The sequence below is a fragment of the Caloenas nicobarica genome, chromosome 1 (assembly GCF_036013445.1).
Source record: "Caloenas nicobarica isolate bCalNic1 chromosome 1, bCalNic1.hap1, whole genome shotgun sequence".
NCBI classification, from domain to species: domain Eukaryota; kingdom Metazoa; phylum Chordata; class Aves; order Columbiformes; family Columbidae; genus Caloenas; species Caloenas nicobarica.
This window is the reverse complement of record NC_088245.1, coordinates 58,766,413-58,780,156: the sequence shown is the minus strand read 5'-3', so window position 1 is coordinate 58,780,156 and position 13,744 is coordinate 58,766,413. Positions and strand designations below refer to the sequence as shown.

Below are 13,744 nucleotides of genomic sequence, written 5' to 3'. Positions count from 1 at the left end.
TACAATAATTTTTTACTCATCAATTTGTTGCTTCAGTTAATATCTTCTTAGTCATATAAATACAATCCCAGCAATCTGCTGCTGTGTGTGCTTCAGTGTATATTGGTACAGAGAAAAGTGGTGCAAATCTTGAGTAAGATCATTTTGATGACAGTGGAGAGTTGTGTGCACTAAATCAAACTATATAAGTGAAAAGCTACTGCATAGCAATTTCAGATTAGTTTTCGGTAGATTTACTTTCTCTACTTACGTTCATCAGTGTCTGCAGATCTACACTGTCTCGAATTCTTCCCTCTTTTCGAGCCTTCGATGCCAAATTTCCAAACCAGACAAATGGAACCCAGTATTTAAGGTGGGGAGACTTAAGGTCATCAAAAATTTTTCTTTCATATCTTGTCATAAAACCTAGTTACATAAAAAAAAAAACTTCAGTCATTCTGTGCAGTCAGTGCAACTGATGTAATAAATTTTGAATATGTTTGAATTTGTTTATGTGTTATTTGCATAAGACTATGCAGAACATTATTTGTAATTCTAACTAGTAGCCGCCTCCTTTTTTTTTTTGAGTATTTTCCACCAGGATAGATCTTGCTTGAAACAACTTCTGTTTGCAATAACTACCTACACAAAATCCCTCTTGATCAATATATGCGATATATTACTGTGATCTCATATCTGACTGCCAACATATTGTAGATACATATAATACTAAGAATTGTACAGATTGCTCCCTAGTTTCATACTCTCAGAAAAGTAAGGAACTGGATAAATCAGTCAAGAAACTATCACTTTTCAGCAATGATGGCTTTTAGCAACATCTCAACATATGTTGTAAGGGCAGTTATGTGACCTTCTGATTGTGATGATTTTTTTGTTAATCTGCAAAGCAGTGAACAAGCAACAGAAGATGCAAGTGCATGCATGAAACAGAGCTCAACAGAGACTGTGCCTTCTGCCAGCGAAACACTTCCCTGCCAGATTGTGTTTCGTGTTTTCTTTGGGGTTATGAAGGCGTGCAAAGAGATGGAAAAGGAACCATGCCCAGAAATCCTGCTGCTAGCGGGACATGGGGCCAGACGACGTGCTGAGGGGCTGCAGGCTGGAGCTGCTCTCTGCCTGGCGATTTGCCTGGCCGGGGTGCTGGGAAGGCATGATGTGTCCTGCAGAGTTCCCCTGGCCCTGCAAAGCCCCGCTCACCCCCTGCCACGAGCAAGTCCAAGGTCAGAGAGCAGGGCAGCCAAGGCTGTGCGGGAGAAAACCTGCCGCCCAGCAGCTCGCTGCCCGGGACTGGCACGGGAGCGGCTGGTTTTGGAGCAACGCCTCCACTCCATCGGGCTTTGTGGGTGAGAAAGCTCAGCCTTGCTGTCCTCCTTCCACCCAGCCTTTGAGAAAAACAACCTTGGAAAATTCACGACGGGGAATGTCACATTTTTCTTGGTCAGAATCCTGGATTTTCTGGGGTTGGAGCAATCTTCAGGTTTGGGGGATCTGAGCTTTTGCTCATGTGTGTGTGTGTCAGCTACTAGGGTGGGTATAAGGCTGCTTTTGTTGTTTTGGCATTAGCTCCAAAACAAGACAAAGTTAGTAATAAGGCAGCCCCCAAATAGGTGGTTCAGCCAATAAATTACAAAATTTGAGTGCTGAAAATTCAATAAGGGAATTTGGAGTAGACAGGACTTTTTTTTCTAGTCTCCAACTAGTAACTAAGTATTGGCCTGTTATTGCTAATATTGCTAAAGGTACATGAAGTGACAAAAAGAAATATATACACACACACAAACTCCGTTATGTTTTGTATAAAAATGTGAATAGGGTAAAATGAAAATGCCACTGTTGTATAGTTGCAACAAGTCAAGGTATGAAACACCGCAGCTACCGGGAAGGAACGCAAGGACAGGACAGAACATTCTGTGGAAGATGAAAAGTTTGGCAGCAAGACAGTACTCCTGCAGTATCCTGGAATTTGAGAACAGAAAAAGACATAGCTTTGAAAAGATCCCTCATCAGTTTGCAGCCAGTTCTCATAAACAACTGCACAGAAATAATAAGGCAACAAGACAAATTGACCTGCTCATCATGACTCCTGACTCATAAAAGTCAGTCTTTCAGGCTACCTTTGATTTTTGGCTGCCTAGCCTGCTCATTATGGGACAGGAAAAGATGTTTCTATCAGGCTGAAGCAGACAGAGAGAATAGCAGAACACTGACAGTCTGGAGTAAACACTGGACGCAAGTCACTTGAAGGCTCTGGGAAGTCATTATCTGGAAGGACACAGCCTGAGGGGGTCACAGAGAACAGCAAAGCTCCAAGGATCACTTCAGCCCTCCACTTACATTGGGTACCTTTTTGTTCAGAAAAGCTCAACAAAGCCCTGTTCTTTTAACAATAACATTCAAATTGTAGTTATTTTTTAAGTTAAGGTGTTTGTGTTTATATTAATTAAATATTGTCTTTGATGAATATTAATAATGCCTAGTATTCTTCTCACAGAAGATCTTAAACAATTCTAGATTGCTCTTACTTCTGATGAAGGTTATAGCAATACAAACAACATGCACTTCAGAACTGCTTGTTGTTATTGCAGTGGTAAAGAAACACTTCATATTCCATCAAATATTCCATCAAATATTAAACCTCAGTTATTAAAATTAAATGGTTTCTAAATATGGTCAGGCTATTTTTATTCAAGAATATTCAAAGAATTAACTGAGGAACTCTCCAAACAAGACTGTTGGTTTTGACAAGCGCTGGAAGACTGGAGCAGATCCAGAAAACCGAAAATATTTGACAGATACTATGCCAAGATCTTGAAAAGGATGATCTAAGGCATGACAGGGCACTGAATCCTAGTGAAAGCATGAAAAGCTTGACATGGGATCTAATCAATAAAGAATCAAAGGACACTAATGTGAGCAGTGTCAGCCAAAGTGATCTTATGGGAAAATTATTGATGAGAACACAAGCCTGGCTGGAAAAAGTCACTTGTGATCTCCCTCAAGGGATCTGAAGAGTATTCAGTTCTCCTGTTAAAACTGAATGGTTTGAGACATGACTGCTTCACGGTACCCACGTCAAATACTCTGAAGACTCGTGGTTTGAGAAGAAGGAACTGAATAGCGGTCGTCTGCCTCGTCTCCAGAGTGCACTAACAATGGTCAGACAGATAAAAGTTTCACTTTCTCCTTCTGTGTTTATGTGGGAAATGATTAATTTCAGTTCTTCATTCCAGTAGAGGGTTTGGAACCGTAAACTTCAGCTGTCCGTAGGTATTCATGTAGTTGGGTTCACACCTCGTGTTTCTCTTCAGCATTTCCCGTCAGCTGTTTGGAGCTGCTCTCTGCCCGTCTGCTGACTCATTACTCATGTTTTTTGAGACTTGTGTTCTTGAGCATCCGACTTCCCTCTGGCAGCCAACAGGACTGGTATGCTCAGGACTGCTGCTAGTCATTTGATGCTTACGCCATACATGCCGCAGTGCTCAGCATCAAAACATCATGAATCTACGTGCGTCTGCTCCCTGCAGCTTCACAAAGAGTGCTAAAAAATGGGAAAGGGTTTAGAAAAGAGTGAGAAGATCCAGCGCTGAAGACCATACCTTGTAGTGAGAGACTACAGAAGGTGAAGCTCCTAAGTTTATTCAAGTCTTTATGCACTCTGCTAACACGCAGCTTTTGCGAGAAAACAGCGTTTTCATATAAGTAAAAGAATAACCCAAACCCATTACAAAATCCAGTGATTAGAAGACGACTTTGTGCAAGTTTGGGCTGCGAACAAAATTTCACTTTTCAACAGTGAGTTCACTGTTGTGAATGTCAGTTCACCTAGGATGTAGTGTAGTCTCCATTATCCTCAGCTGAATTTTAAATCAGGGCTGATTATATTCCTAGAAGTTATTATAGCTCAGTCAGAAATTGCAACACGATAAAGGATGTTGTGAGTAAGCTTTTCTGCCTTGTGTTATGGATGAGTCAGACTAGATTGTCATGATACTGTTTTCAGATTTGAAATCTATGAATTTAAGCAGTTCATTTGCTGAAAAGCGAAACGTGAAGCAATAGTTACGCTGTGGCAGTGCATGGTTTGATAGCAAAATGCAAAATGGCACAAGTGGTTTCCATGATGACTATGCTGTAAGTACCAGATTCTGGCACTCATGTTCACATTAGATGTTGCACTCCCATGCAGTCTGACATGTAATGCCATAGGGAGCTAGAGAGGGGATAATTGCAGAGTTAATCACTGGATGTTAATGGGAGCAAAATATACCCTCCAGTGCTCAGTACTGCATTAACAAAGATTCTGTGGTACAATGTGCGTTAAAACCTACAGAAATCCACAGAGCTGACTACACTGTCAATACTTAGTTATACAGTTTATAGTAGAATATTTTCTACCGTATAGAAAAAAAAATCTTGTTTTCCTGTCTACAATTTTTGTACAACACTGAGACATTTTGTCTTTTTCAGAACAGATTGTCTTTAGCAATAGGGAGGCAGAGCTGGATTAGCTTGCTGGAAATGTTGTAATTTTCCAGTGTGTACTAGAAGCAGATTGCTGGGGAGAGTGACAGAAGCTTCCTTGACCTCTCGCAGGCTCAGGTAAACAGTTTTGTTGAACAGCACAAGGAAGAGAACTTCAAAATACAACTGAATCCAACACAAATTATTTCCTTTCAGTAAGATCAGTGCATTCTGCCTGGATTTTTTTTAACGCTCAAAGCTTCTCACACATATTTGAAATGCATATATACATATACACACTGCATATTTTAACCTGCTACAGCTTTGCTTACTAATCTCTGCCAAAGGAATAATCGTAAGAAATGCAAGACATTGAATTAAAAATGTATGACTTCTCCTATTTGGAGCAGATCCCCACATCTCTGCACTGGTGTCCTACCCCTGACACTGACCATGCCATTTAGAAGGCACAGCATCACACCTTGCCTTTAAATACTCAGTGGTCAGTCCTTCATAGACGAGCAAAGTCTTACACAATTGAACGCTTCTTCCCCATCATCACACTCACTGTGTTATCAAAACAATCAATAAAATAAAGACACGCTTAATACCTATTTATCTCTGAAAAACTGAGCTTCAGTTGAGGTGGTAAATTTAAAGAAAACACCTTTGGTGTTGCGGGTTTTTAAGTGTATCATAATAAATCTGTGACCTATGCAATCTACTTACAAATAATCGAGATAAAGCTGTACTTGCAAAGTGCCCACAGAGTCTCTGATACTCAAGACAAGGTTACATCCTAGACACCAAGGCAATGCCGTATAACAAGCCACCATTCCTCCTGCATCATGCTACAGCACAACTACATTATTTTTCACCCTTTGGAGAACTTTGTATTGGCTTCATGTGCCTGTGTGTTCGCGGCAGGCCTACTGCCTCCACGATATCTGAAAACAGCTCCACATAAGAGTCTCAAACTTTGATATGTTTGAGAGTTTGAGTTTAAGAGACATACAGGGACAAAGAGGAAAGAAAAAATGAGTCTGGCTCCTTCCCTCCCTCCCACTTCTGAGGGAAAGGAAAGAAATTCTGGAGAGAAGGGCTTGGCTGTACCTGCTCCCACTACATGGTCCATGGTAGGAAACCTTTTGTACACAGCTGTGCTCACAGAGCGAAAGATCAGCAGAGATGTTAAATTCACATAACGCATGAGAGTCCTCCTCAACAAGCGCCCATATTCATCTCTGCCCTGGACACAGCTGGAGATGAGGAACATCAGTCGATCTGGCCATGGCAAGTTCACAAACTGGTTCCACCAGCGATTCACCACCAAAGTAACGTAGAAACCTGCGGGTTAGAAGGAAAAAAAAAGTCCAGTGCCTATCAGGATTTCTGTATAGGTTGCTTTAAGTGAGTTTGTAAAGTGTTATTAATATCACTAAGCAGCTACACATCCCAAAATAAATGCAGTAAGTCACAACAAAAAACCCAGGATGCAATCAATGCTTATCATTTGGTGGACACTGTAGCTTAATGGCCTGTTCCAGCTGAATATCTCATACTCACGAACTTCCAAATGTCCTCCTCTGTAGTAAATACTCAGTGGATCTAATGCTTTAAAAGATCAGGCACAATGTGTCAGTGTTAGTGGGCACTATCAACTACAGCACTTAGGGACATAGTTTAGTGGTGGACTTGGCAGTGTTAGGTCAACGGTTGGACTTGATCTTAAAGGTTTTTTCCAACCTAAATGCTTCTATTCTATGATTATATATATATATATATACACACATATGGAAACTTCAGTCTTTTGTTGGTATATTAAGAACACGAGCATAAATGTTGATGTGATAAATGCAACTCAAATTTAAGGAGACCTGTTGGAAGCTGATAATTTTATCGTGAGCCTCTAATCTCCCATATACCCCTCAGCTCTGAAATATGTCCATGCATGGAGATTCAGAAAATGCCTGAACAGAGGCAGCACTGGAGAATGTCACATGTAACCGGTACTTACCAAGCACAAAAGTTACCGGGATTTGTTCAGCATATTTGTCACAGTAAATTGATAATTTTTCGAAGAACCGTTTTTGGCTACCTGTAAGAAAAAATCTGCAGCAAAAATAAAATGTATGTGTCCTTTCATAATACTCTGTCACTAACTACAAAGTGCAAATATGTATAAATAATCAGGCATGTACAATCGAGAGCAAACCTGGCTAATGTTTTGAAGTGAATTCTTAAAGGTAAAGTGCTGAACACTTTTGGCATGTAGTAAAGAAGCTGGAGAAGAAGACAATGTTATTCCCTGGTCTTTGCAGTTTTCTCATGACAATTTTGACTGACACTACTAATTAGGATCAATACGCCTGGAGAATTAGCTTGCCATCTCATATAGACCAAAGCCAACAAGAAGCCATACATCTGCAGGTAGAGCTTGCTCATTTTTCAGAGGGCTACGTAATAAAAAGGCTCAGGTTTGCTTCAATTGCAAGAGATTACCAATCTCTAGTTGCTCTTATTTGAAAAAGCTGCATTGGTGCAGTAGTTATTACTCTTACTCCTGCAAAAATTCTCTTTTCCACAAGATTAAAAACACAACAACAGTATTTATTTTGCAGTAAGGAGAATATTCACCAGGTGATAAAAAGTGAGTGGAACATGGCAGCTTCTGCCCATGGAGAAAGATATACAACAAGCTTAAATATAAACAATTACTTTATTTGTATAGATGAGTATTACAGTTATTCTTTGATTTCATATAAAAGGAAGACATGACAAATTTTTGGTGGCTTTTGCTTACAATTCTGCAATAAAAACTGCACATAGAAACCTTTCCATGGTGTACTTACCATGGTCTTTAATTGCCTAACATTTCAGTAGAACTACTAATAGATTAATTTAAATAAATATGTGACTCTGGTGTTTCTCTACATATTAATGTAATAATCTTCTTTCCAAATTTACAGGTATAGATTACTGAACACTTTGGATAATTACTGGTTAATCACAGACAAACTGAACCTCATTTTCTCCTTGCTTCACATAAAAAGCAAGCACTGAGGTCTAACTACAGATCAAGGTTAGAGCTGAATCATGATTTTGATACTTCTGTGTAGTGTACTTCATCAGTTTAAAGTTTCACTGTACTAACTGATGCATTGCATCTGTCATACAGGTGTTTAATTCACACCTTGGTGGACAAAGCAACTCTCCTTCTAATGTGACCCTCCCAGGTGCTGGGTGACACACAGGTAAAAACCATGTCTGGTTTCCATAGTTTTACTTGGCCCTCTGCAAGCTTAAAAATAAAGTTTCCCACACTGTCCTAGCTTTAAGCAAAACTTTGTGTTTCTTGACTATATAACCTGTCTCTCAAATTATTACCTTTCAGGATTGTTAAAGAAATTACCACTGAGCAACGGAAGGTACAGTTCTGCAAGTAGAGTGAAAACTCTGTATTTATCATTTAAAGCAGAGAGACATACTCGCTGCTGCCAACTTGACGTCAGAATGATAAAAGCTATATAACATCATCTAGCTATGGGTGTTTATTTAGCCTAACTTCAATAGGACAGTTCCTCAATACTGGGCTGAAAGTAGAATCAGCTGAATACAATTTTATATTTTATTTATACCCTGCAGGCTTTCCCTGGAACATTAAAGTAAATGTGAAAAGGAACGGATATCAGAAAAGGTCCAAGGAAAAGACAATATTTGTGCAGTAACCTCCTCCCCCGCAACCATCATTCATCAGCCTAACACTATGAAGTGTGGAACTTCAGTATAACATTTAATGAGATGTGAATTGGAAAGAGTATACCTGTATAATACACTTATCGCTGTGTAAAGAGTAGCAAAAACAATAAATTCTCTGTACAGCAATTTGTAGATGCTGCCTTTCCACTTTAGGAGTAATCTGTGAAATCCAAAGAAAGTGGCATTTGCTACTTTGCTGGAATAAGTGACTGTCATCGTCCTGGCAGGCTGTGCCTAGAAACAGTAGAAGAGAAGCAGGAAACCAACAACATTTTAGACAGTGTATCCTAACCTGAATGCATCCTTTTATAGATTATAGATATTTATACATATAGAAAGAGAGAGAAATAAAAACTCGCAGTTACAAGCCCCATTGAGACATGCAGATTGACTGACGTGAGGCAGCATTTGGGCTTTACCTCAAAGGCCACCCAAAAGCGAGAGCGGGCACTGAATGTGGCCGTCGACCTGGGTGGCAGTGGCAGGGACACATTACACCTCTGAAGCCTCTGCTTATTCCCAGTTTGCTTCAGTCCGGTGTGATCAAAGAAGAAGAATTGCTTGGAATTTTTTTTTCAAACTTTTGTCAGCCTTCCAGCAACAGGAGTAATGCTAAATTTCACAAATGCACCTTCCTCTCCAGCCAGTATTTTTAGCTGGCTTTGGTAATTATGCTCATCTAAAGCCAAATGAGATTTGGAGACTGCTTCTTTCATTAGCGGTTACGACAGCAGCTGAGATCATCTTGGGAACCCTATTATTTCTCGGCTTGGCAGTTGGACGTACTCATCAATACTTCGGCATTGCATGGCCGTGCAAAAAAAGCCACAGGGTTGCTCAGGTAGGCAGCATGCGACACAGTGTAATTACAGCAGTACTAAAAGTATACAGGTAAATATTTTACATTTGTTTTGGTACTTGTTTACCCAGTGTAGGGGGATGTTACAGGAACTTTTATGTGCTTACAAAAAAAACGCCAAGCCCTAACTCCAAATGTGGATGAAGGCAGTTTTATCCAGCATGCATGAAAGGGAGTAACTAAGAAAAGCACAAAGCCTCAGAGTAGTTATTGTGCACCATAAATGTGATTCTTGCCTATATTTTCTTGATGCTGCTGTAGGCTATTTGCTCTTAGAAAAAAGAATGAACTCATAGTTAATCGATGGCAGAGCATAAAGTAAACCATTAAAATTCAGCTGTAAAAGTGCCACTTTTTCTTTTAGTCACCAAGAGAATCAGCAAAGACACCGTAAGTCTTCTATTGCTGGCAGACTGTCTCTTCTCGTCTGCAGAAGAGTTCTTTTTCTGTTTTTGTCTTTTTTTTTTTTTTTAAGATGCATGGGTTTTATTCTTTAGCATCCAAATGATAGTTTTACTGTGTCTGAGATTTGGCACAGGCCTTTATGTTTGCTGTTGTTGTTGTTGAACTCCAAAAAGTTCAACTCAGAATCCAAACTGGCTGACTGGCGTGCAGCAATGCAGTCCTGTCTGCTAGAAAGCCCGTGGTCAGAATGCAACACTTAAGAAAATGGAAGCAGAGCTCTCCATTCTTCAGCAGAAATGGAGCCTTAAAAACAATGGGAGAAGCCTGTGGCTGGGCTACAGGGAAGGAATGGGCTAAAAAAATACTGTTAATGATACACTGAGTTGCCTGAGATCGCTGTAGGAGGTTTTAGTCCTTGCCATTGATGTTGGGGAGCATGTGTGTTCAAGCATTATTGTCAAGAAGTGTCTATCTCCCCACTAATATCCAATTTGTAATAGAAACTTCCAGTGGGACTGTGGGTTTGTAGGGACTTAGATATAGAGAAGATACCTGATAATGTGAGGGCTTACAGCTTGGTGGGAACCCAGACCCCCAGAGTAACATGGTGCAATGATTAGAGGATGAAGTTAGACAAATGCAGTTGGAAGTAAAACTTAAATTGCTAACTGTGGGGGCAATCAAATATTGCAACAGCGGTCTGGATGGACACCCTGTGGTTTAGGATCTTTAAGATGACAGCAGATAGTTTGACCAAGTTGATCTTCAGGAAGAACTCACATAGCTGGGACATACAGGGGATGGAGCCAAAAGGCTTTGCTGGTCTCCCCTGACATCTGGGCATCTGTGACACTTTCTGTTCAGTCCTTTCTGTCACAGGCCACAGAGGGAACAAGATTGCCTGCAGCACCCTCACAGCATCTGCAGTGATTAGGGTCAAACCCATGGCTCTCAGTTTCTGCATATGGGGTTCAGGAAGGAGTCATCCTTCCAAGCATCAGTGACTGGATGGTGCCAGAAACTGGCCACTAGCTGAGCTGGACAAAAGAGGTCCACCTCCTCTATGCAGCTGCATCAAATCCTGTCTTGAAATGCCTAGTGGATGGGATTTGGCCACAAATGCAGAACTGTGATGATGATAGGATTCAGGACGAAGAATATTTCACCCACATTAGATTGGGAAATGAGAGTTTTCTCCAAAAAGTGCAATTTGCCTGCTTGATTCCAGCAACTGCATTTCACTTAATCAGATTCCAGCCATCTCTCTTAGCACTTTACTCAATGCCCTTGGTTCTGAACAGAAACTCTTCGTATTATCTTGGGAGGCAGCTTTTTCTTTCTGCCTCTGAAGTGGGCAAATAAAACTGGGGCTGTTACAGCAATTTTAGGCTTCAGTGCCTTGTTTTCCCTGCCTTGCCCCTCCTGTGATGCACTGTGTTTTACTTTACTGCTAAGCAAATGCTTTATTGAACATTTATCACAGGGTTCATATAGGGACTTCAGGGTAATATAATGTAATATCCTAAAATATACATTAGGTCACATCAGGTGATCTAAGAACCCTTTAAACTATATGAAGCTATGAAAGAGCTATGTGCCTGCCTGATGACACTTTGCAACATACCAAGCACAGATTTAAACTTGCACTTGTGTTTTTTCCTCTGGGAACAACTACAACGACTTGGGTACAGCTCCGCACCCCCCGCAATGGGAAGTTTTGGCCTAAAGCTTTGCGCTGGGTCTGGTTCTTGCACAGTGGTCCCAAGCCCTTGGTTCACAGGCAGTGTGCTGGCTGAGAGTCCTTCCAATGTTACTTATGGTCACAGGAAATTAAAAAGCTAAAACTGAGATGGACAGGAAGAGCAAAGCATAACAATGCCCCCCAGCACATTCCTGCCTGAGCGCTGGTTTGGCCCGAGCCACAGAAGGACAGAGAGCATTAGATTAGATACCACAGGCACTGGTGTCATGGAAGACTTTCCTGTTAATTGTGTTGCCCTTACCTTCATTAGCAGATATAGGGCTAGGCTTTCTGCTGGTATGGATGTGCAAGTTTTGAGGACATAACACAAACTATGTCCATTTTATGCCTGCAGAGACTTTGTCTCGTGTCTATGATGCTGCTTTTCCTTTTGTTCAGAGTTTGTTCCCTCTCTGAAACTTTATCAAGTACAGGCTGAAATGTGAGTTATATATTACACCACTTTTGCTAAGATCATTAGAAGCCTTTAGGTATAAGCACCTAAAAATAAAATATTCCCCCCCGCACCCCTAATATTGAGCCCAACTGTAAATGGGATTTTTGCCTGGCTGAGAATTTCAGGATGCATTAGGATTGAGAGAGAAACCACAGTAAAAAATAACAGCCATCAGTTTTTCCTTACTGACCATGAAGGGCATGTTACAGAATGTATAAATAAATAGTGCCTTTGCGCAGATCTACCCCTTGTCATTGTATCACCTTAATTCTTGGTTTATGGCATAGTAGAGAAAGTGAGCAAGAGAGATTTGAGTTAAGCCAACTACAAAAGCATATTAAGTTCACGCTATATCCACTGACCTGCTAGGCTGATTTGGCAATCCAAGCCTGGAGACAAATCCCGGACCCTTTCTCTTTCTCAGACGTTCCAAACAAAATCCCCTTCAGGTCTGCAATAGTCACCTTGCTCTTCCCTTAACCTGAAGCAAGGGGTTGCTGCTGCCGAGCCTCAGGAGGAGTGGACTGACAAGAACAGGGGTTAAAATGTCTTTCCACTTCTGGAAGTCTGTTTTTGCCAAGTACTCTGCCCTGTCAGTTACAGAGGGAACAAACGCAAGCAGCAGCAGCAGCAGCAGCTGCTGATCTTGCTCTTTTCTAGTCTATAATTATAACGCCACTTGCCATCGGAAGGACCCCTTTCATTTGCATGAAGAATCTTGTGACGGTTTGGCTGGCACCTCCAAGTTTTCTACATTTTATTTCCCGTCCCCAAAGCAGGACAGACAAGAAGGGAGTATTTTTCTCTGAGACTTCTTTTGAAAAGGTTGATCTCTTTGAGCCAGCCCTGTGAAGACACATCAGTGAACAGCACTGACTACATCCAAATGGGAAAACTGGAGACGACTCCACCCAACCTGGGACTGTGCCCCAGGTGCACCTCGATCCCACCCTGGAGCACACCTTTGCTGCATTGCTGATTCAAATTGGGAAATCAGGGCATCAGGGTATGCTGTAGAAATTGCCCATCCCTCCAAATAAGCAGAGTTGATGTTACCAAAAGTCGCATCAGACTCAATGAACCCAGTCACGATGATGCATTTCAGCATGTGAAAGCCTTTCTGTAACCGGAGGAACTGCACAGGGCTTCTTTCCGTCTTTCTGTAAAAGGAGATGAACTCCGTCTTTTATGACCCATGGCATTAAGAGGGAGCTGTAAACAGTGATAGACTGTGAAAGACCAGGAGATGCTGTATAATGTTGCCATAAATCTCTACAGAGAAAGAAATAATATGACTGTGAAGTAAATAAAGAAAATTGCAGGGGAGAGAGTAAGCAAGATTTATAGATTTAATACATTTTATGATGAAAGGTTTTTTCCCCCAGCCTTTGTCCCATTCAGCTATTTGAGACCACTTATTTAATTAAAACTCTCAGAAAGAAAATCAGCTGCTGCCGTTGTTTGCCTTTCTTCTCGCTGGCAATGGCAGAAGGAAGACACTTTGATGTCAAAGCAGGCGAGACATTAGACTGTGGCATGTGTGTGTCAGGCAGTGGCCTGTGGCAAAAGATGACAAATCATTTTAGCATTCAGTGACTTGGCATGAAGAAACATACTGCCTGATCCTATTACAGTCACTGCCCTCTGCAAGGAAAACTCCTAACAACAGGGATATTTTAAGGTCACTGGTAAAATAATTACTTAGACCTAAAACATTCTTCTTTGCTGAGTATAATCATTTGCTGGTCTCACTGAGCAGTAAATAATAGCACCTCTGTGTGTCAGTGGGTATCAGGTGGTTTTTCTGGCAGCTCTTCGGTCTTCCTGCAGATTGGGCGGCTGAGATTGCTCCACTGGCTCTAAGCTGTTTTGCAGAAGACACAAGATTTAGAGCTCCTATGTGTTCAGAGGCAGAAATAAATACAGGTTTCCAGCCGTGTAGCTCCATTGTGACCGGTTCTGTAGGAAATACTCCTCTTTTTATCACTAAGGTGCCCCTAAGTCCTTGCTGGGTTTTTCCCAAAGACAAGCGATATTTTTATCTTTCTTTCTCCATTTCCCC

General features: G+C 41.1%; 1 protein-coding gene across 3 annotated transcripts in view; it reads right to left on the bottom strand.

Annotated features, from left to right (window-relative positions):
• The window catches only part of BEST3 (bestrophin 3), a 28,607-nt gene extending 16,365 nt beyond the window's left edge, over window positions 1–12,242 (bottom strand). The window contains exons 1-5 of one of the 3 annotated variants that reach the window (XM_065628951.1): window positions 12,045–12,242; window positions 8,285–8,454; window positions 6,479–6,573; window positions 5,575–5,808; window positions 251–405 (exon numbers count right to left, since the gene is read on the bottom strand). In XM_065628951.1, coding sequence (XP_065485023.1) covers window positions 251–405; window positions 5,575–5,808; window positions 6,479–6,573; window positions 8,285–8,436 — 636 coding nt within the window. In that variant the 5' untranslated portion in view covers window positions 8,437–8,454; window positions 12,045–12,242. The remainder of the gene's footprint in view (window positions 1–250; window positions 406–5,574; window positions 5,809–6,478; window positions 6,574–8,284; window positions 8,455–12,044) is intronic. The other 2 variants (XM_065628969.1, XM_065628960.1) reach the window with 2 other exon arrangements.
• Window positions 12,243–13,744: the final 1,502 nt, after the last annotated feature.